The sequence below is a fragment of the Cyprinodon tularosa genome, unplaced genomic scaffold (assembly GCF_016077235.1).
Source record: "Cyprinodon tularosa strain WSP-4 unplaced genomic scaffold, ASM1607723v1 ctg94, whole genome shotgun sequence".
NCBI classification, from domain to species: domain Eukaryota; kingdom Metazoa; phylum Chordata; class Actinopteri; order Cyprinodontiformes; family Cyprinodontidae; genus Cyprinodon; species Cyprinodon tularosa.
In genome coordinates this window covers 2,544,233-2,569,419 of record NW_024039718.1, presented here as the reverse complement: position 1 = coordinate 2,569,419, position 25,187 = coordinate 2,544,233, and the positions used below count along the sequence as shown (strand labels likewise).

General features: G+C 36.8%; 2 protein-coding genes across 3 annotated transcripts in view; both read right to left on the bottom strand.

Annotated features, from left to right (window-relative positions):
- ccbe1 (collagen and calcium binding EGF domains 1) overlaps positions 1-25,187 on the bottom strand; it is a 72,699-nt gene that overhangs the window by 43,248 nt on the left and 4,264 nt on the right. The gene's annotated exons all lie outside the window — the stretch shown is intronic.
- Positions 16,299-17,867, bottom strand: LOC119776517 (E3 SUMO-protein ligase ZBED1-like). Its single transcript, XM_038274926.1, has 2 exons — positions 17,271-17,867; positions 16,299-17,169 (listed from the first exon to the last, which is right to left on the bottom strand). Exons 1-2 carry the CDS (start codon positions 17,802-17,804, stop codon positions 16,777-16,779), a joined length of 927 nt encoding a protein of 308 aa, XP_038130854.1. The 5' UTR covers positions 17,805-17,867; the 3' UTR covers positions 16,299-16,776.

The window sequence follows — 25,187 nt, the reverse complement described above, 5'->3', positions numbered from 1 at the left end:
AAAATGGAGAGTTTACAGGATTAACATATATTTAAAATAGAGCAGAAATAGTTAAATGACTCTTTAAAGAAATTTTCATGTAAGTCTGCAAAATACTTTAAAAGTAGGTAAATGCTTGTTTTACCAACAACTACTAAGTACTTCTCAACGAAATCAAGAAGTGTTGCACTTTCCCCAAATAGCAGGGCAAACACAATGAATTATTTAAAGCTGCATATAACGAAAAGTATAAATTCATTGCTTGTCTGGAAATCCTTTTGCACAATGACAGTTTTAATGTTGTGTGGCAGGGAGGGGACCGTGCTGTGGAACTGCTGAGGAGTTAATAAAGCCATGTTTATTTTAAAAGCAAATTAAGCTTGTCTGTTTTGGCTGATGTCTTCATCAAAGCTACTTAAGTACCTTTGGTAGTTGGGGCAGCTGCCTGATGAATTTGAAAATTAAATCAGCATCTTTATGAGGCTTTTCAGCAGAGATTTTAAAAACCCTAAGAGATGGCTACACTGAATGTTGACCTATAAAACATAGCAGACCAACACCAGAGTTAGACGTGGCTCCACAAATCATCACTGACTAAAAAAAAAAATCCCACAAGATTTTAAGCAACTTGGATTCTCTGCCGTTCCACTCTTCCCCCAGGCTATTTAATATCTACTGTATTTTCAAATGAAAAAACAGTACTTCCATCTGAAAAGACAACCTTGGACAGAGCAACAGCCAAGTCACTAAGATGCTCCTGACTTCTTTGGTTCTAGAGTGTCTTATAAAAATGTGTCGGTTGCAACTAATATCTTTGGTACATCTACAGTAAGTGAGGTAGCTCAGGTGCAGGCCCCATCTTGTGAATCATCTCCATCAAACTCTTGAATTGGTTTTGCCTTACAATCACCTCATTGCTTGTTTCTTGCACTCAACCTTAAGTAAATCCTCTTCCAGGTAGGATTTTGTGAAGAAGCAAGTTTGGATTAAGGGGGGTGCCAGTGGCTGTCTAACCCTGAATTTACACCACCAGCTCTGTTATCAAGGATAAGAACCTTTTTTTTTTTATCTTACATCATTTTCAATGAACATTTTCGGTCTTCATTCCTAAGATATTTATCTGAGAAAAAAAATTGTTTGAGAAAAGATTTTGCACAAAGCATATCAGTTAGGTTAAGTTGAAGTAGGTCTAATTTGCTATTAGAAATTCTCAAAATAAGTAGGTTTTAGCGCTGAATTTCTTGACCAGTGACTGAGAGGAGCTAACAGAGGCAATATGAGATGGTTGTGGAATTCACAACCCCCCCAACAGTACCTCTGCCACCCACTAGGCGGTCACAACTTCCACTTTGAAGATCCCTGCTTTATGCTGCTTTGATAATAAGCAGTTTTTTGTGATGATGCTGCTGTCTTTATTTGGTCTTACAGAAAAGATCTGAAAACATCAGTATTTTACCATTGCATTCAATCATTGCCATAAATTACTGGGTTTTACTGTTTGAACATAATTCTCACAGAAAAAGACACATACCAGATAGAATAACCCGTAACAAGCCATCTCATGTAAAAACATAAATTCAGTTTTGAAGTTGTTTACATTTGCTGCTTAATTTAATGCTCTTAATTTAAAACCGATTTACTCTTTAGGTTTTGTTTTAATGTCCTTTCTCCTGACACATAAAGACTCGGTGAGTGCAAATCATAACAAAAATGTGCTGAGTGTGAAGCAATACAACTTATTGCTGTGGTTTCCCTGAAACCCCATAGCTGTAGTTACTCTTCCATCAAAAGTAAAGCTCAACATTTTGAAAGGTGCTTTTTTTTATTTTCTTTTTCTCAGTGCTTTGATACAAGCTTTGATTTTACATTTAGATTAATAGTTGTTGCTCCTGAAATTATTAATGGAAAAAAATATGTGCCACTTCTAATTTACTGTTAGTTTAAACATCACTGTCTGAATCTTGCTTTCCTGTTTCAAAATTTTATACAGTGCTTCAAGAAAATACATATTTTCTTTGTTTTTGTCACAATTAAATGTTTCAGATCTTGAATGATTTAATATGAAACAAAAATACAAACTGCGATTTACAAATCATTATAGAAAATGATATACATCACTACTTAGTTCTATGGGAAAAAGATTCTTTTGAACTATACAGTCTTTTCATCAACGATGATGAAATTATCACGTTGACGCCCTTTTTTTCATGACGATAATGAAAACTGATGTGCTAAACGTGGATCTGATGACCAAAACATGACTAGTCATGGGTGTGAGTTTTCGTCAGAATGGAAACTAAATAAAAATGTTAGCGGGTGGTCTGTCAGACATTTAAAATGTACGGTGCTGTAATCTTCTAAGCAGTGTAAGCCATGCAGCTGCGTCCCCTCTGGTCATGCCGCCCACCTGGCTTGCAGCAGTGCACATTCTGCATGACTACAGATGGACCATGGCAGCAGCAGCTGGGATTAAAATAATTCGGAAAGGTCCGGTACAGTGCACTTAATTTTGAAAAATTCTGCTCTTCCAGCTGTGTTTGTGCAGAACTGCATCTTTGTGCGCACATAGACACGACTGCACTCTATGGTCCACACTGATGGTTTGCTCTCAGCAGTACGGCTCTTCCTGCCCTCGCTACTTATTAAACTATGTGTGGCTGATCATCCCCTGCCAAGTGTGAAAAATCCCTTTATCTAACCATCAGGCTTTTATTTCTTCCAGCTCACAAGTGGTGATGCTAAACCTTCTTTAATTTCGACCAAAAGGAATCCCTTAACTATATCCAAAGCAAATATTTCATTGCAATCTATTTGTTTCTGGATAAAGACCCAGATGAGAAGGTACATACATCTTGGAATATTTCTCTCTCATAGTTCTTGTTTTTATCTGTTCAAATATGATGTAAACGTTTCCTTATACTGTCATTAAAACATTTTCTCTGTTTTCGTTAAATATTTCAACATTTTAGTTAGCATATTCATTAAATTTAGGTCTGGATTGCAAAGGCATTACAAGGCAATTATGTAGGTTCTCTCTGTATTTATTTTATACCAAACCCCTATGAATTTAAATCTACTAGGACCCCTGAGCAGCAGTAACCAAGGGACAAATTGAAGAAAAAAAGCCAAAGTAGAAAGAATAATGTTTTTGAAGTAATAATAATTTTATTGATTTGTGTGTAATGCAGAATTCATAGTAGATCAGGAAGTGTTTGCTTTTGAATAGAAACGTATGTCTAAAACTATTTGTACATTGTACATTTTGTTAGCTTGTCTGTCTGCTATATAAACCAATATGATGTGTTGAGCTAGAACTGCTATTTTCACAACATTTGTGAGACACTTTTGTATAAAGTAGAGCATTTATTCATAAAAAAGTTTACTTAATTCTAGAAATCAAAGTTTTTTGCCCAACAGAAATGATAAACTGCAAGGCAGCATTGTATCTCCAGAACTTGTAGTATCTAGGCAAGAGCTATCAGTCTGATAAAAAAATCTGGTTGTTATTCAAAATTGTAAAAGTGAACTGTTTTTTGAAATGCAACCTAAAACTTACTAAAACGAGACTAAAACCTTGTCAAGTTTTAGTCGACTAAAACCGACTAAAACTATGACATATTGTAACGACTAAAATGCGACTAAAACTAATGATAGTTTTTGTCCTGAAGACTAAAACTAAGACTAAATCTAAGATGGCTGTCAAAAACAACACTGGGACAATATAATCCATAAATAAAGGAAATATGGAACAGTGGTGAACCTTCCTACGAGCAGAAACCGGCACTCCAGCTACCAATTTCTGCTGTCTTTCCAAGAAAGACAACGGCCTTTATGAAATCTACCAAGAAACGACTTAGAGAAATAATCCCCAACATTTTGGGATTATATTATGTGCACTAATATGAAAAAAATTACAATTGAAAAGTGTGCAAAATTACTCATCAGGCATTTAACTAACAGCTTTTCAGACAAAGAATATCCTACCTAAAATCAGATGTGGTGGTGATATAGTAATGATCAGGAGCGAACATTCAATACTACATGAAAACGTAAAGTCTACTCTACAAGTAAATTCATTACTTTAAGACCTTAAGAAGAAGCATGCTTGAGTTATACAACAACATAAAAAGAAAACAAACAAATTTCTATGTATAAATTAAAGTGGCCTAGTCAAAGTCTTGACTGAAATGCAGCAGTACGACTTTAAAAAGGCAATTCCTGAAAAATCCTGTAATGTGGCTAAAATAATATAAAAAAAAGCAAGACTGGACCTTCATTTCAGAATCAGAATCATAATCAGAAATACTTTAATAATCCCAGAGGGAAATTACATAGCTACATTATAGCTACATTGTTAGTTATCCCATCACATGTTGCTTGCTTTGATATCTAAACACAGAGCAATGATTAAAATATATAGGAGGACTGTATAGGAGCTTGAGAACTGCAACAAAGAGTGGGATCTTGGTCTCTCCAAGTCTCTCCTAAGAACATTACATATCAATTACAGGCTTTAGCTATCATGTTTTACAATCATTTTCTCTTTGACTATCAAAAGCAAGTATGTGTGGAGTTTATTGGCTGAATAATTAGCTAATATCAAATAAAGCTAGGGCTGAACTTTCTGGCTTTGAACCCTTCAGGCTGAACTGGAATTAAGCAAAAAAAATAAAGTGTAGAAAAATATTTCTTTTTCACAGTTTGGTACTGTAAGTTGGAAGATGAGTGAAGTTTTGTGCTTTATCCCTTCCCTAACTTAACATTATTTTTTAAAAACATCAACTTTTTAGTTATTTCCGTGTAAACATGTCTAATGACTTGTTATTGGGTCTTAAGAAATGAGAAGCTAAACATAAATGGCCGGAGACAAAGTTTACACTATTCCATTAAAAAAATAAACAACTAGATTCTAATCTAATACAAAATTTGTAGACTGGGGTGATAGGAAGAGCGGATAGGAGATGACTCAGCTTATTAACAAGCTAAAGCAATTTGGCAAAGACTGTTGTCCTTTTGAAATTACCTCCTGACCATCATAGAATAATGGTAGGTGTTGTCCTGATGGGAAAAAAGAGTTATTAGGCACCGAAAGCAGCAGCATCAAAAGTGTAGTATTTAAAATAAATCTTAAAATTTTTAGCATGATTTATCCCTTAAAATAAATATACTCAAATTAAAGGTTTTAAGCTTCTAAAGTGTTTGTTATAAGAATAAAGTCCTACATGAAAAATTATTTGAATTTTGCCAGCATTTTAATACCTTTTTTGAAATGCTAATAATAACAAAGGCAATTTATTATTTTCTACACCTTACTTTGGAGCCAACATTATAAAAACAATACCCACCTAATTCCACAGAAGCAGCTAAAAACTCTGACACTCTTAAGCTTTTTCATGGCTGGTTCTACCACGTCAAAACGTATCACATCTGACTGTGATCTTTTCCACTGAAATATTAAACACCCTTTATTGTACCGTATTCACCTTATGTTGAAATGCTCAAACTGCCCTTTTAAAACAGCTGCATTTAACAAGATACAGACAAGTGTGAGCTGTCTCTGATGTCTCTGAAACCAATTTCTCAGGAAATTATTTAGAGCAGTGTTGTCTGTGGGCGGTTACTGTAAACCTCCATGAGCAGTGCCATGTGATACTAATAGAAACCACTCTTCACAACAAAAAGGCCAAATGTCACTATTATATGTTTAATAACAGGTTACCATTAAAGCTCTAGACTTCTAAAAAAAAAAAGCTTAAATATACGATCAGGGGTTTACTAGTAAAGTAAATTGCTTTCAATTTTTTAAGGGATGTGGTTGATTTATGTTCTTAGAACTATTTTTATAAGCTGGACACTTTTGATAGGACTCACCATTTCCATGTTTGGTCCACTTTATAAAAATATTTCTTACCCTTATTTTTTGACTCACAAAGCCTTACTAATGGTCAGTAATATAAAATGCATACCAAGTTATCCGAATTGTTAACATTACTTTACATACCATAATCAGAAATTGTCTAAAAAACCATTAGTGTTGATTATTTAGCAGTTTGGGCTCTAAAGTTGGTCCTTCCGGAAGAACTTTGAAGGACCAACCACTTAGGGAACACAATGCAAGCAGCAGCAAGTTATAGTGAAGGATTATCACAAATTTTTGAAAAGACCCGCCCTCTCCAAAAAGGCACATGCACAACTCTGTGCCCGCTTCTGAGAGGGAACGTCTGTTAAATACGTGCGAGAGCATGCACAAGCCCATTTCTCCTCGTGCGCGCTCTGTTTAAAAGTTCCTGTTTGCATTGCTCATAACGGTAAATGGCCTGTACCTACATAGTGCTTTTTCAAGTCAGGAGACTTGACCAAAGTCATTCACCCATTCCCGCACACACTGATGATGGCAAGCTACATGTAGCCAGAGCTGCCCTGGGGCTCACTGACAGAAGCAAGGCTTCCGTACACCGGCGCCACCAGGCCCTCCGACCACCATCAGTATTGTCAGGGTTTCGTTGTGGTTTGAGGACCCAAAATGCAGAGGCAGAGAGGCTGAGGAGATTTCTTGCAGTTTAATGGGGCAAAAAGTAAATAAAGGCAGGAATGCAAAAATCCAACTAATAATCAAAAGCGAACCAGAACTATGGAGACATCTGGGGAAACCAAACACGAGGAGCCAGGGAGAGACGAGGTAGGTGGACAACAGCATGGGAGGACAGCAAAGACAAGGAACCAACAAAGAGTGAGAGCAGAGGGAGAGCATAATAGCAGACAGAGACAAAGGGAGGGCTAACGAGCTGACAGGGAGCAGGTGTGAGAGGAGACAACGAGGGAGCCAAGGGGAAAGGAACACACAGACACACACAAGAGGGCAACAGAGGACAACAGAAAAACATGAGAACTAACATAAATCTAGAAATTACAACAAAAAAGGGATTAAATCAATAAATCTAGGAAACATAGAGCAAAGTAAAGCACAATAGAAACAAGACCATGACAAGCATACATATACTATACATACAAGCTTACTTCTCAAAAGAAGATTTGCAATTTTTCCACTGTATCAGACTCACCACCAGTAAGTGAAAATGGGGACAATCACGTAGGACGGCCTTATGTAAACACATCACCAGAATGATTGATAATTAGAAGGATCACTTATTTTGATGATCCATCAAGAAAAAGAACATCCTCCACTACTTTATTGGAAAGATGATTGCTAACATATTTTCTAATGTCAGCTTACTTGAAGAGTCTGATAAACAGCATTAAGGATTATCTGAAGATAGGACTTTTTTTTTTTGGTAAAATTGTTGCTTGTTTGGGTCGTCTATGAAGAGTTTTATTGTCCAGGACTTTTTACATAAAAATATGTGTCTTTAATATGCATTTTATTTCTTACCATATTTGGAACTGACTGAACCTCCTGGAGCCATCAAAGTACATATGTAATCCATAATATCTTTGTGCGAAATGTCCCATCAGATCTATAATTTACAATTAGCATAAACCAATTAAGATGTGCCACCAAGCAACAGTTGTTTTACCATGATGCTGTTTTATCATTTAAAATCTCTAGACACTGATGCAGAGCTTAGTAAAGGCTGCTGTTATTCATTCTCCGTTTCCTCATACTGTGTCTCTGTAGTCACACCGGTTAGACTAAAGAGTCTGCAGTGGAAATAACTCCAATAACTCCACTGCTGATGTCTGAATAATACAGACATTCAAGTTGAAGAATGTAACTAAGATGTCTCAGGAGGATCAACAGACCACCTGATGATTACTTAGGGATTTAAAGTCTTGGCTACACATTTGTTTGCATGTTCCTCATATAACAGTCATCCAATCACTGAAGAAGAATTTTAATATGAGTTATTAATCAAGGTGTCCATTTTGAGTTTGCGTACTTTAGCCACGCTCAACCAGGATGCAGGGTCAGCATTCCTCATTCACGTTGTTTTTCTTTAACCGTTAGACTGAGGCATGGTTGTTTGCTTTACGAGATATTTTCGCCTGGATCATGTTGTTATAACTGAATGCTATTTGTTATTTTAGGGAGAGAGCAATTACTTGGATCACTTAAACAATCATTTACATATCGAGGATTTCAGTGTAGCTTTTTCTAATATAAAAAGAAAGATGTTTAAAGGATTTTAAACGTCTTTGAGAGACAATAAAAAAAAAAAAAAATTATCAGTAAGTTTGCCAACACTTCTTCAGTTCAGGGAAGATAAATGCAGTAAATACAGAATGTAAAACATAGGTTTGAACCTTAATTGTGAACATGACCATTACATGAATAAAAGTTTTGTTTTTATGCTTTTCATATGTTCCACTGACATGCAGTTAGTGATGTAATTAGAATATAAGGCATGTTAGCCCACTTGAGACTTTATAGTTTCCACGTTGTTTTAGTGCCAGAGTGAAACTTTATACAGTGCCCAGGAGCTCCCCACAAACATTTGTCAACAGTGGTTAACTCAACTTATAATTTAAAGTATTGCTTCTTAATGTGTGGGTTACCTTACAAAAAAGAATAAAAACAAAACACATTTCATGTTGGATGGATAGAAAAGAGAAAGAAGACAAATGCCAGAGTAATTTAAGAGGACTTACAAAATTTGTCTCTACAACTAAATTAAAACAAAGACTTGACAGGTGGGCTATCACACCGATTGTGTTGGTAAATGTGGATATTTTAAAAATGAACTGTAACTGACTCACATATATTGTAATTCAGCAGTGAATGAGCACAATTCTCAAGGGAGGGAAAACATCTGTGCTGCAAAGAACCACCAAACATGAGCTGCCTCTTCAAAAATCTGTTATTAACATTGAATGCTCCATCTGTTTACAATTTAAAAATGACTGATATATAGAGATGTGTGTTCGCTGGTGCAAGTAAAACAGATCCTTCAGCTATAAAGGCTGTCCTTTAGGACTGATAAACTGCTTATTGTTATCACTAATGGGATCATGAATTAAGTTCTCAAAAAATCAAAGTTGGAGATAGAAAAGAAAATGATTAGCAGGAACAGCAGAAAATCACAGCAAAATGTTAATTTTTTGCCTATAGTAATTACAATTTAATGTATTTCTAAAAATATGTGTAAAGGTAGATAAAAAGCATGTTAAAGGCAACATAGGATCAGACTTGGATATGCAGAGTGAGAGCAGGGGCAGAAAAACCGCAGTCTGTAAACTACTTATCACTGCATCACTTAACCACTGCAAAACCACAGCATGACCAAAACGTGACCACATAACAGTTCATGATGGAAAGAAACTGATGGTTTGATGAGAGTCAGCCAAAAGCAACAAAAGTGGTTTTTAAGAAACCAAAATACCTACAAAAAATGTTGAGCAGTAAGTTAAATTACGGATAAGTGCCCATGACTTTAAAGGTTTAAGCTAAAAGTGAAACGGTGTATGGAAGGTCTTAAAATGATTGGGCAGATCCTACAAATCATTTTTGTGCAAGATTCGTGACTTTTTAGTGGTTCTAAAACATATATTATAGCCAAAACAGTGGAAACAGATATCTAGCAGGAAGAAGCAGAGACAGTTCCTAATCGGTTACATCCTGAAATAGCATTTCTCTATAGAGAAAAGCCTCAAAGATTTCCGAAAGTTCCTTCAGATGATTTAAACTTAAAAAGTGTGAGTGATAACAATGAAACAGCTCCAGATATTAAGATATGAAGCATTTTGAAGTCTTAACAGAGAAAAAATTTTAGTACCTGAAGCTTTTCAATGTGGAAAGAAGTAAGAAAAAACTGAAAAAGGAATTTCATAAATTACCCTCTGCTTTGTGTCGGCAGAAAGCATAAAAAAAATTGAAGACAGAACAATGTTTTTAATTATCACCATACAAAAACAATGCAAGGCCAAAAGGCCTCTGATGCAAATTTCTGACATAACATACTAGACCATAAATGAAACAATATGACATAGAGGAAAACAGTTTAAACTCAGAATTCTGATCAAATCCTCTTTTCATTGGCAGCAATAAATCAAATCAATATGGCTGAAGAGGCAGGATGTTTGTTTGTGTTTGAACTCCACATCAGTCATCACAGAATGTTCCCTAACACTAACAAGTCCTCCCTTTCTCTAACCCTGATAATTTACGCCCAGCTCAGAGCAGAGGCAGGATGGGTTACTGGTTCCTTATTAAAGTCTTTCACTCAGGATGACTAAACAGCTATTTCCCATTCCATGTAATCTAGAATACAGAAAACTACGGCATTAGATGAGTCTCTGTATTAACAAACTCACATATGTTCCACACTCGCACACCAGATCCACACATGCACATGATGAGTCAAAGATGCAAACAAGGTTTACACATTCACAAGACAATAATCACAAAGTATTTATGTTGAATTCACAATTATATGTTCTTTTACAAACTAACATTGGGCTTTGAACTTTACTGCATTTGTGTGTGGATTTTTGAGGACTCGGGTTACGTGACTTAAACAAATATTTTTTTTATCAAGTTAATTTGAAACCAATTAGATAACTCCATTGTTTCAGCAAATCGAAAGAATTTACACCAAGAGGGCAACATTTCTGTTAAAAACCAATCACTGCAAAGGTTCCCTGAGCTCTATATGTGCTGTTTACAGTAGCAACCATTCAAAATGGCTCGTCAGCCAAACGCCAGCCGAATGGCAGATCACTTCCCTCCGACTCCCAGCGAAATTCCCTGCAGCTTCCAGCCACTGGAGTGACCGCCTCTTGCATATTTTTTTAACTCTGACTTGACTCTTTCACTGAATTACAGGGTCTCACCAGGAGGGGATGCTTATTTTTCGATCTTAAAGGGATAGTTCGGTATTTTTGACATGAATCTGTATGGCATCCCGATCACCAGCGGCATGCAATCACACTGACTTACCCCTGGCAGCGTCCTGTGAGCAGAGTTATCGTCCAGTTTTGGTCAAGCCGAAAGTAGTCCTGCAGGTTTTTAGGAACAGCGAAATAAAACTTTTCTCTTCCCAAAACATTATGTGTCCAAACGAGTGATATTTTCGCATCCCAAAAACATTGTAGTGGAAAAAGTCACACGTCGTTATCAATTGGTCCTATTTTCTCTCTGTTCGTATCAGTGCGCGCCGTCATTCAGACAGCGAGCCCAACAACAGCCATGTCTCCCTCCGCCGCGGAAGGGAGACATGGCTGCAGAGATTTTTTTAATCCACTACTGTGTTACTCTCATACAACTTGATGCTCTCTACTTCAGAGCAATAGGACAACAGCAGCGACATCATACTCCCTCCTCACCTTTCAGTTGTCTGTCTTCTTGCTTTTTGCTGCCTTTTTAAGTTTAAGAAGTAAAAATGTGCAATCACTTAAATTACCAGATGGTTCTGTAGGGGGAAAAAAAATAAAAAATCCCCCAAATTTCAGTTATATTTTGATATTTTTTCTTCTAAAATGCTCAAAAATATTATGGATTTATTGTTTTTTTCTTTCATTGATTTTTATTCTAATAAAATTTTAAAGAATGGCATGATGGTGACCAAGATGTTCAATAACCTTTTCAACAAACCTTGCAAAATACTTTTCTATTCTGTCTGTATCTACCTTGACTGTTCCCATTAAATATATTCTTGGGTATTTTTAATTAATAAATTTTTCTTGCTCCATCAGATGACCATGATGTTTTGTCGTTCTTGTTGTTCAGACTCACAGAGCCAGGCCAAGAACCGGTAATCCTACTTTTTTATTGGTCCTCAGTTGTCATTTGCACCATTATTGATGTACAGCTCAGTCACCTTCACTGTTTTTTGTTGTTTTTTTTGTATTCATTGAAGCCCTCGGTTGATTCTGAGATCCCCAAAGAAGAAAAAGACAAATACCAGGAGGAATTTCAGAATTTCCAGCAAGAGCTCGATAAAAAGAAAGAGGAGTTTCAAAAGGAGCACCCTAATGTCCAAGGAGAACCAGGTAGCTTTTATACTGTTTATTATCTTAAATATCAAATATATTGATATAAATACAAAGATTGGAACATTGAGTCCTAAATCCTTTTACAAAACGTTGTTGTGTTTAATTGTTTGTTTGGCATTTCAGTTGACGATTTTTATGAAAGCGTGAATGACCGCGAGATCCGCCAGGTGTTTGAGGGCCAGAACCGGATCCATCTGGAAATCAAGCAGATAAACCGACAGCTGGCTATGATTCTGGATGAGCAGCGACGCTACCTTTCAGTTGTTACAGAGGAGATTTCCAAAAAGGGGACAAGTACCGGATCAGGACTGGTAAGCAAAGAAGCACAAAGGATCTATAATTGCATAAAATGCAAACCAAACTGACATTAACTTATCTGGAGAGGTTTTCCACATTATTACTTATATGCTTGACTTATTATATGACGTTATTTGTGAAGAAATTAAGCTAACACAAACTGCTACTGTGTTCCTACCGAGTGATTCTGACAGATCTAGGTTTAAAATGATTTTGATTTAATAAGAGGTATATTAATATTTTGGAGTGCCTTGACCGCTGACTTGGATCTGATAGAGACTAGGACTTTCAACCTTCATGATTTGGACCTTATAATAAAATCATTAAATTAAATTAAATTAGAGTACAAGATTCTTCTGCACACCCATCACTGTGTGCACGGTGCGGCCCCCATGTATCTCACTGAACTGCTCACACCACACACCTCTTCCCGGACCCGGTCAGGCCAACAGCACCGTCTGGCCCCACCCAGGACACGGCTAAAAACAATGGGCGACAGGGCCTTCGAAGCTGCAGCTCCCCGTCTGTGGAATGCCCTCCCAGACCACCTTAGGGCCCCACAGACGGTGGATTGTTTTAAGAAAGGACTAAAAACTTTCCTTTTTAGAAATTCCTACAATTGTTGATTTTAGATTTTTTTTTAATAGGCTACGTATGCCTTTTAATGTATTGATTTTAATGACTGTCTTTTTACTCTGTTTTTAATGTTATGGTATTTTAAACTTGTTTTGTAGCACTTTGAGATTTGAAATCAAATGTAAAGTGCATGATAAATAAAATTCATTATTATTATTATTATTAAATATCAGTGGAAAGATGCAGATAGCTGATTTAAAAAGGGTTTGATTGCCTGTAATGGCCTTAAAGATTGTTCCTCATATTAATCAGAAGGTTGTCAATAATTTTTAACCTGTCATTTTTCTTTATACATTAATAAAAACAGAAAAGGGATTTATAGCTTTTAAACACTTATTTTCTGTCAGAATCACACTACTTTGCTGTATGAAAATAATTTTAAAAGCTTAATATGCCAGGGTAGAAGAAGAAGGTAAACACTATAAAGATTGTTTGTTTTGTTAAACATCAACCTAGGGTTATTATTGCGTCAGGAAAATAATCTGTGTTTCCCTCTCAGCCCGATTCTGCGAGTCAGCAGCTGACTTCAGTCATATCTACGCAGCAGGAGCTTCTTAGAAACCTCAATGAACTGAAGTGAGTACCAGAACTGCATGATGTTTTCTTAAAAACTAGTTGTTTTTGCAACAAACATAAAGAAATACCCATGATACCAGAGAAAAACATTGAAAATCCTGCTGGACAAATCTCCTAAATCATATTTAATCTCAGGATGGTTGTAAAATCTCAGGTGCTGGCCGGCCTGATAATCCAGCTGCTGTAATGCTTCCTTCTCAGAAAGCTTTGCTCCTAATGAAACTGCTTTTCTCTGTGCACATGCCTGCTACTCGCAGATTTAGGATAAACATCACACTGTCTTCCAGTTAAGCTTATTTCTTTTTTGTACCTTTCTGACACAAACAGCAGGCATGCTACAAACAAGTGACGTTACTTCAATGCAGATGTATGTGTGTGGGGGGAACGATTTGCATTTTATAATGTTGACAGATTAAATTAAAGGAAAGATCTGGTCATATTCAGAATTCAAACTTCTCAAAATACTTTAAATATGAAATTATTCCATACTGTTCAATAATTGATAAGTGATTTTAGGTATAAGTAATGCTCCATTGATCATTCCTCGCTGACCAGACTTTTCCCTTAAGCTCCATGTATATTTCATATAGTGAGCGGGCTAGTAGTCCACGTATAATGGCACTTGTCGTTAGAACCAACAAGATGTGTGTCTGACCAAATTAGGTTAGGTAGTGTTCCCTGCATTAACATGCTAATATTTTTTTTTTTTTATTATTCTATTGCAATGCTTCTTAATAAACCTCCTTAAAGAGACATGATGTTAGTTTTTCCTGATAAATATCTTTAAAAAAGCATTTTTATTTGACCGTTTATAACTAAAACAGACGGACACCTCAGTAGTTCAGCACTGATGTATTAATAAGACTGTAGCCTATTTTCCTGAATTTACTTTAGGTCAGAAGTTCCTCCAGTGTTTTGCAGTATGTCCATGTTAAATGGGTCCTAATTTATAAACAGTTGAAGCGCTATATTCAAGATTGATTTTGTGGATATTAAGAAGCAACCGTTATCCAGTTCAACTCAGACACCAATGGTAACTCTATGTAAGACGATAAAAGTAAAAATAGGTGCGAGCTACGAGAATGAGTGGCTGCAGTTCTGTGTTTTGGTCACAGGTGGCAGTATTGTTAGAAAACTGTACCCATGGAGCAAAGTTTGGTTGAAAAGACATGATTTCAACATGATCCAAACAACGTCTACGTTTGGTTGAAAAGTGAAAGGTGAAAAACCGCAATTTTAAGATCGGTGAAAAGATGTTGAAAACTGGCTTTGCAACGTCTTTTCGACGTCTATTGTTGGACGAAATTGGGGCAAAATCAGACCGACCAAACTAAGCGTACCAGACTTCCGGATCACAGTAGTTTAATTTTCCCACTTTTATTATTTTAGTCATTCTTTATTAGGGATGGGGATCGAAATCCGGTTCTATCAAGGACCCGGTTCCACTTTTTTCAAAACCTGAAAATCAATAACGTTTGGGCTTATCGATACCACTATCGAGTCTGGTCGTTTTTGTTTTTTTTCTCCCGGAGGTCCTGTAACATAATTGTGTCCCCCTCAAGTCGCGTCACAGCATTTAAATCTAATCAATCCAATCACTGCAGCATGTCCACCAATGTTTTGGAATTAAATTGTAAGCAAACAGAAAAGTAAAACAAGTGAAGTCTGGCAGTTAACTTCGCTCGCGACTCGGCTTCATTTTACCAAGCTCAAAGATAAAGAAGAAGCGAAATGCAACTTATGTTGCAAAATCATCTCTTGTAAAGGGGGGAACACAACCTCAATGGCCAAGCACATTAGTATTGTGCATGAAATAAAGGCCAAATGCAGTACCTTCGACTGTCTCCGGGTTGAAAAGACTCCTCCTCCTCCTGCGGCTGCCACAGTCGGGCCCGTCTTCATCATCCACTCAGAGTACCACTGGTAAGCGCACACAGACTTTGTAGCTTGTCCGGTCAGTTAAAAATAGTAATTGTGAAATCCGTGTTGTAACCGGCAGCATACAAGCTAGTTAGCTTGAAAAATAAATAAAGTTTCAGACGTGCTGCGTGATGATGTGTTCAGATTGGCTCAGTAAAACGACAATTAGGTTATCATGATGCGTTCTAGTGTAATGTAAAGAAAAGGGAAATTGAGTTTTTGGCGAGAAACATGAGTAATACAGTTGTATATTGCTCTAATTATTTTAGAATATATAATTAAACTACTGATGCCAACATTTATTAAAAATTACATTTAATTTAAAATACAATTATTTATTTGCTAAATATTTTCTTAATCACTAAAACATGATGAAAAGTGACAGTAGACAATACATTAAACAACAATTGTGAAAATGTATATATTTTTTTAAACCAAAAGAAGACATTTCTTCAAAATATAGGACATTTCTTCAAATAATTTTTTTTTCCCCACTTCCTTTCTGTCTGTCAAAAAAATTTGTTGCATCGTCTTTCCACCAAATAACAGAAAGTATCGATAGTGGTATCGATAAAGACTCGGATCGATAAGGAGTATCGATAAAGGTATCAATATCAATAAATATTAACGATCCCCATCCCTATTCTTTATGCATGCATGCATAATCATTATAGGGTGAGATAATTTTAAGCGTGATATATTTATAGAATTCCACATTGAACAGTGTATCCGTGTCGGCAGGAGTAGCTGTAGTTTTTTTTGCAAGTCAGAACTTTAGTGGAGTTGTTTAGAGCATTCATGAAGAAATGGTTTAATGTAGGGCTGAACGATTTTGGAAAATAATCTAATTGCGATTTTTTACTTTGATATTGCGATTTAATGCGATTTTTCTATCCTGGTTTAATTTCTCATGTCTTTTTAAACATATACAAACAAATCTGTTTCATAATAATCAGATTTATTTAAAGCACAGATTACAATAATAAACGAAACAAATCTGTGTGCGTTTACCTTATTAACATCTTCTCATGTTTCATGAAACGCGATATATAAACATATAGACTCCACTCCTTAAACATTGTCAGATTTTAACAGGACAGTCTAAAAATAAATAAACAAAATAAGAAACGAAATAAATCACTGATCTCCAGTCAGTGGCATCAAACATACTAAAGTGCAGCATAGTATACCGAATGAATTACTTCTTTCAACCTGTAAACATTTTAATAGGTCAATCAAACTCTCAAATAAACAGAAAATAAATTAGTGTATGACCTTTTTAAATCCTAAGAAACGTTTTGAACAATCATATAAATTATATATTCACTCAGTAAGAGCAGCAAACAACTATTGTAAAGTGCAAAAAACATATGGCACTGTAAGCCACAAAGATTTGTCTCTGTATTTTTTTTTAGAAGCTCACAGATTTTTTGCCAGGAAAATCAGCATGTCAACTTTTGCTGGTTTCAAAGAGGAGCGAGTGCAAGTCACTATATTCCCTCCAGCACTGAAAAGACGCTCTGAAGGAGCACTTGTGGCTGGGACACAAAGATACTTGCGGGCCATGTTGCACAGTTGTGGAAAGTTAATCCTGTGCATCTTCCACCAGGCCAAGGGGTCTTCCTCTCCATCGATGGTAGGAGTCATGAGGTAGCTGTTTAACTCTGCCTCAACAACATCTTCGGGTTGCATGCAAGAAACAGAAGAGCCCACAGCAGTCTTGAAGAAACTCCCAAGAGACTTCTTGCCCTTTTCAACAGAGGGCTGTGCATTTTTAGGCATCGTTGTGGTTTCAGTACGACTTCTCTTCTCCTGTCAGATAACAAAAAAAATACAGTAATTAGTGTTGAGGTTAAATTATAACTAGAAAGATATATTGTGTTTATGGAATCATAAATGTGATAATTACCAACCTGGTTATATGCACGCCTTGCTGGTTGCATAATTTCAGTTTTGAGTCGGGTCTTAATGGTGGGAATGTTGTCTGCAGCGATGTACTTGGTTTTGAACCTTGGGTCTAGAAAGGATGCAACATCCAAAAGCTCCTGGATGCTGGGGTCACTGTACTTATCGGTGAGGTAAGCCAGGGCCTTGGTCTTAATTGACCTTGTCAGGTCAGTGTCCTCTTGGTTTTCAGCCAGGACTGATGTGGACAGAAGGTGAAGAACTGGTTTTAAGTAAGAGATGCTGACGTACTCCTCTCCAGAGAGAGCATCCGTAAACTCCTGGAGAGGATGCAGTGCCTTGTGAATGGACTCCAACACCTCAATATCCTGCCAGGTTGGGATCAGGGAGCGTGCATATCGGTCACCTGACAACACCTGAGTGATGGCTTTGAGCTGCTCTAGCACCCTGGCAATCATCATTTCTTTGGATCCCCATCTTGTAGGGCATTCAGTGATGAGGGAGTGCTCAGGAAGTTTGAGTTCCCTTTGAGCTTCAGCCATTGCTGCCTTCTTCTTCCAGCTGTGGGAGAAGTGCCCCACCAGCTTCTTGCACAGCCCTATTGCTCTGGACACTCTGTAATCTTTAAGTGCATGTCCTGCAACATAAAATTAGATTATTAGATTATATTATTATGCTGCAAAATTTGCAGCATAATGCAGTGCAAATCTACACTTCATTTCTTAATAAATAATATTAAGTACATTTATATCTCGTAATTTGTTACCTTTTTTTTTTTTTTTTATCAATGTCTATATCAAGTCTTGCAAGTTATACAGTTAATTCATTACAATACCTCCAAATTGGTATTGAATATCAGCCAATATGCAGAGCACAGGTACTGGATCATAAAATGAATGGATTGGTGCATCTCTAGTGAAAAAGGATATTAACTTTCACATTCTTTTACTCAACCCCTTACATTACACACACATTCTCTCTCTGCGCATTCACAATCACACACACACACCCACACAGAGATATCCTCTCTCTGCGCATTCACAATCACACACACACACCCACACAGAGATATCCTCTCTCTGCGCATTCACAATCACACACACACACCCACACAGAGATATTCTCTCTCTGCGCATTCACAATCACACACACACACCCACACAGAGATATTCTCTCTCTGCGCATTCACAATCACACACACACACCCACACAGAGATATTCTCTCTCTGCGCATTCACAATCACACACACACACCCACACAGAGATATTCTCTCTCTGCGCATTCACAATCACACACACACACCCACACAGAGATATTCTCTCTCTGCGCATTCACAATCACACACACACACCCACACAGAGATATTCTCTCTCTGCGCATTCACAATCACACACACACACACACCCACAGATATTCTCTCTCTGCGCATTCACAATCACACACTCTCATGCTGAGATATGTTACGTACCGATGGCAAGATGTAATCGGTGCCCAAAACACTGCAGTCTGGTCCATTCATTTAGTTGTGCTGCCAACACCATGTTTGATGCGTTGTCCGTCGTTATGCAGATGTGATTTTCTTCCGGTAAATTCCAGCTAGCCAGTCCCTCTTTCAAGCCAGCAGCAATGTTTTCCCCTGTGTGGTCGTCCGGGAAGTAGGAAGCTTGAAGGCAGCGAGCTTTAAGATTTAAGTCCTCGTCAATATAATGCACTGTTAGACTCTGGTACGGCTGCGCTGTTCGGCTTGACCACAAATCTGTAGTTGTTGCAAAAAACTCCACTGTTTTCAGCTCCGCAGCAACTCTGTCTCTGCATTTTTTGTATAGCTCAGGTATTGCGACTTGGTTAAAATATGTGTGCGAGGGCATTGAATACCGCTTATCCAACGTGTGTACCAAAGCCGTAAACCCAGGCTTGGTCACTATACTGACGGATATCATGTCTTTCGCTATAAACTCCGTAATTGCCCGAGTTATTTCAACGTGCCGTTTCGCATTATGTTCATAGGGAGTAACACTTTCAAACAGTTCGGTCAGTGATCCCTGTCGGGTGGTACTTTGCTTAACTGACGCTGAGGCACTGGTAGTTGCCATTCTAGCCATGCAGCTATCATACATAGCCTTGTGGTGTTTTTTCAAATGCTGATAGAGGTTCGTCGTGTTACCTCGTGAGGTAGCAACCATAGCAAGGCATGTCCGGCACAACACCTGAGTTTGCGCAGCGTCTTCTTTCTTAAACCCAAAAAAATTCCACACCAATGACGTGCCGCTCCTCTTTGGTACCAGACCTTCAGTTGTGTCGGTGTTTGTGCATTCTGACGCCATTGTTCAGCAAGTTAGTCGCAGACGACATCAGCTTTCCCTCTGTGTTGTTTGGCTAGCGCGTCACCGTCACGTGACCATCACGTGACCGTCAAATCGCGTCCATTGCGGTTAGAAAATCGCGTTTTATCATATCGCGATATTATTGCAAATGCAATTAATCGTTCAGCCCTATAGAAAACCCTTTTTCTTCTGGATTCCAGTTTCCAAAGTTCATGGATGGATGGATGGATGGATGGATGGATGGATGGATGGATGGATGGATGGATGGATGGATGGATGGATGGATGGATGGATGGATGGATGGATGGATGGATGGATGGATGGATGGATGGTCCCTTTTTCATACTCATGCATACAGTAATTCTGTGGAATTTAGTCAGTACAACTTCACAGTGTCTTATAAATCGGGAGATTTATTTGCAGAAATGAGCAGCTGGTTCTAACTGTAATACTAGGATACATCTAGAACAATTTTGTTGCACAAAATTTGTTTGTAAATACTCCAAAGCAATTTCTAAACTATTATTAAAGAATGTAAAAAGTATCATATCTTAAAGCTACATTTTTCTCTAGGTTTAAAAAAACAGAATAAAGAGAACAGCAAGATTGTAGCTATATGCTTATTAAAGAGAAACTAAGAAATTTACATATTTTTATGAGGAAACAAAACACAACAATCCTACCCAGGTACTTTAAAATGCTTTTTAAAATTTATTGTAAGGCTAATTGAGCACTTTAGAGAAATAATGGGAAGAACTTGACCAATTCCAACAATTTCCTGCAACAAAGAAGGGTACAGCTAACCTATTTCTACTTTAAAAGGAAGATAAGGTAAAGAATGCAAACATTCAGTATTGTTTATGACTATCAAATTGAAGAAAAGTTAAAAAAAAGAGAGAAAAAAGAAACTTCAATTTCTCACATTCAATAAACCGATGAACGAAGGACAGACGTATCCTTCGAAATATTTAAGCTGAAAAAAACCTCAATATGTGGCACCACATATTGGTGGAATGACGAAGAATAAAATAAGTAGTAATGTGTGCAGTACATGAGCTTCACCACAGCCTATTTATAGACCAATAGATTTACAGCTACGATAATGTGCTGAGGCAGGCAGACCCTCCTTCCAACAAATACTAAAGTATCAGTTGTCTCCACAGACATAAAAAGTTATATATCTTTAATACTGGATGAGGAAAGTATATGAATCTTTCACACAATAACACTGGTCAACCACAGTTTCCTTTAAACCACAGAGTGAGGCTTCTTTTGACTACATATAAGATCCTTCGTTAATCCATGAATTTTGACAAGTGCTTATCGATGGCAAGGTCACCAAATCATGATGCAATTTGTTTTTTCTTTCCATGTCAGCCAATCACTTTAAGTATCCCCAGTGATCTTGGAACAACTATACCTGCCTAGTAGTTTTCAATGAGGTTGCTTTGATCGTTTAGGAAGCTCAAAGGTGTCCCTTGTTATCCATTCCAACACAAGTTAGGTTTTGTATTTGGGATCATTGTTCTAGTGCAACAATCAGTAATGGTCAAGGTTCAACCACCTGCTTTTAGTGAAGTGGAGGATAAACATCAAAATGATTAAAAATCTTTAGTTTGAGATCAGCTTGAGTAATGGTTGTTCTATACCTGATCTTGAGCATAAAGCATGTTTCTTCTTGGGTTTGATAACTATTTACATTTAGAGGGGAAAAAAATGATGTTTAAATGTGAAATTAAGCCAAAAAATACATTAAAACTAGTTTTTGTGGCCAAAAGCTAAAAAACAATGATATTTGGTAGACTATAAAGAGAGGCCAAATATCAGGATAGATTCACAGCAGAATCCGATTAAAATCTTCAAAAGATGTTTGGTTGACGTGCTACTTGCTATGGTAAAGTAAAAAATAATAATTTCTGGGGATGTGTGCACCTATCCGAGTCTGTACATTTGACTTTTATTACCTATAAAAAACAAATATCTAAAATGACCTCAGGCTTTTGTGTCCAATTCTTGGTTTTGAAATTAAGATCAGTTGAAATAAAATATTGGGAGCCTAAAAATCAAGAAGCCCCCCATCCATGGTGACTGTGTGTAGAGTGCAGTTTTTTTTCTCTCTGTACTGTATTTATAGCTGTGAAATTCTCTTTTCATAGGTTATGAAAAGCATGCAAAACAAAAGCAAAGTATCCACAAATATTTAACAATGGTTATGCCAAAAAAAGTTAGAAAACAATTCACTGGACTTTGATTGTTTTTTAAACTTCTTTGGAATGACTATGACCTGGATCACTGAGAATCTTCACCAGCAAACAATGGTTATGGTTTGCAAAAAAACACAATGATTGTTAATTTGTCAAACTGAAATTGCAGAAAGTCCTTTTGAAGATTCAAAACCACAGTAGTGTTTGCTAATATTCATAATTTTCAGTTGAAATACATTTTACAGGCTTGCTTAACACAGTTTAACACATTTCCTTGAAGGATGGACTTTAATATGCTGTATTCTCCAACTTGATGCGCAGCAGGATTTAAATAAGACAGAATTAGCTTGCCTGACACAACAGTTGACCTCCTCGTTTGTGACTTTACATCCTTTTAATGTTTAACTGTGTGGGAGCTGTCACCGATGAGCAAAACCAAATGTTCATGTCAAGTTCTTAAATCCGCAATCTCCACACCAGCAGTTCACTCCAGTTGAAAGCCTTCATATCCTCTTTCTGACCATTGATAGAAAACAGATGTCGATGGCACTTTTTTTCTGACAGGACACTGCATCATTTCAAAGATGTAGTTTCTCTCTGTGGGGTTTTTCTATACTCAGCTCTTCAAAGTGGTGAAATGTTATTGCATTTCATTAACAGAGATACCTCAGGATAGATTTTAAAAATAAACCCACAAACACCTCTCACTACACTACTTAATGCTCCTTTTGCTTCACAGAAATCAAAAACCTCCACCCGTTACTGTAAATCATGAAAGGTATGTTGGATTGGCACAAACTTTAGAGGTTATCTCAATAATATCTATTTATCCAAGCTAACTCTCATGGGCTGTTTTCTTTTAAGTGTTGTTGAGAAACAGCTTGTGCTAATTTTATGCTCTTTCCTCAGACAACTTGTTGACCTAATCATAATGAATTCCTGCTTTTCAAATGCTATAACTCAACAGCTGAGAATGTTGCAACTCCTTAAAATAATTAACATTTTTTATTGTTTCTAAAACATGACTCGTGTATCAAAGTTAGGAGACTTTGAATCTTTTATAAGTTTTTCAGGGACCCTTAATCTGAGGATGTAAACAAATACAGAGAAATGTAATTATATGCAGGGCTTTACGCTTTACAAAATGGACAGGAAACATGACATCCATTTATGTTCAGCCATTTCAATCTGGTACCATGAAATACAGGTGGTGTAATCCATACAACCAAATGCTTTAACAAGCCGACTAATTTGTGATATCATTGTATGCCTGAATATAAACACACCTGATCTGTTAAAGCCTCTGGGGTTTGTTGGAGAACTTTAGTAAACAAACAGCTTTTTTAAAACAAAGGAAGATGGCAGATAGGTTAAAGATTGTGTTATGGAGAACGTAAAGGCAGAAGTGTGAAGTATAGCACATCCATAAACTACCAAGATGGGCCTATACCTCTAAACTGACAAGTCAAAGGCAGGAGGAGGAACATGCTCAGGTGGGTAAAACAGATATTAACCACATACTTAATAAATCTGATCTTCATGGAAGCATAAACTGAATAAATTCAGCAAACCACAAAGGCCCTGTTTAAGACAAACCACGGAGGGGACTCGTGTAAACAAGGTGCTGGGGTTAGAGAACATTAAACTGAAAATTTTGCCCCACACATAGTTATGTGTAATGGAAAATAAGCATCAAAACTTGGCACACCATACTTTTTAGTTTTCTATTAGTTGAAAAAACATCAATCATTTCCCTTTAAGTTCACATTTATAAACTAATTGGGTCTATTATGCTGAATCCCTATAAAACACATTGTTTGTGGTTGGTTTAATGGAAAATAAAAATGGGACTGAAAATATTTTAGCAAAGGATTACATTCACACAAATAAAAAAAATGATCTACATGTTTAGATATGCTGGATGTAACAATAGCAGATCGTTTTGAAGCCTAACTGATCAAACCAACATCACTGTTATTTTACTTTTTTACTGAAATAACATTTATTGCGTCATAAAACAACAAATACTCAAAAAGTGAAAAAAAATCAAGACATATATTCATGGGACAAAAACTACCTGAAAAACATATATTCCTTTAAGCTGGAATTGAATGACCTGATCTAACTCTTGTTTATCATGACTTAATGACCTCCATGAATATTTTTCCTATGAAGAGAAAAAAAAGTTAAAAAAGATTTCAGACACATGTTGCCTATAAATCTGGGCTAATCTCTTCCTTTCCGTCCAGAACATGTATGTCATCATCAGACATGAACAAGACCAAGAGCAAAAGAGGAATAATGATTCTAACTGGGGCATGCTGACTTCCTCAGAATTGCCAAAATGTCTTTTATAGAGTAACGATCACTAAATGGTGAAAAAAACAAAACAAAACAAAGAAGACATAACTTTTAATTCAGATAGATATTTGAATTGGTACACTGAGAGGAAGTCCAGCTGAGAGAGCTACTCCAAGGTGTGGAATAAATTTAAATCTAATGTGAAAAACAGATTATATAAAAACCAAAGGAAACAGGAGAGAGTTCAGGCCTTGAAGCCAAGATGAATAACCAGTTTAAGGGATCACTCCACTGGAACTTTATGGCCCTCTCTCTGCTGGAATCAGTGTGGGAAAAACAATATGAATCAATTTGACTTACCAAGTTTCTTTAACAAATTTCTAAACTACAGCAAGGTAAGTGGAAAGTACCTCTCAGACTGAAAGGACACACTGATGAAAAACTGCTACTGATTTTCTTTGCGTTCAAATCAAAAGGAAACTGAAATGCACTAAAGTGCAGTGTGTCTGAGGTAAATATAATACTTTTTTTCTTGGAAAAAAAAAACCAAAGCAACAATTAAACATGCCACACGCCAATTATGTGTAATTGTCATGGATGTTGAGAGAACAGTCTGACTTTGATGGTGTTCTGGTTCTTCTCCAGAGAAGCATTTCCTTTACAGGACGGCTAAAGTCGACAGTGTATACATAATAAATCAAGTCTGTGAAATTCCTGTTTCATGTAGCTCCTTGTCGCAGGAGAGGTTATAAACAAAGATTATTAATGTGCCTCCATCCTGATGACGGTTAACACGCTGGCTCTGGCTCTCATCCGGAATTGTCAGAGGCTTGGGAACCAGCTTAAAAACATGTAATAAAAGTGAATAGAACTGCTGTGTTAGTCATCAGTATTTCCCTTATTTTTAAAGCATTTAGCTAACTGGATAAATACTGATATGAGGGCCAACTGATCTGTAGCATGGAATAAGATATAGAGTTACTACAGCCATCCAGCTTATTCAGTAATGACAGTAATTCTGCTTTTTTATCATAAACCACAAAAAAGGGTCTCCATACCTAAAATGTAATGGGTTTATGGAGCAGGCATTGTGGC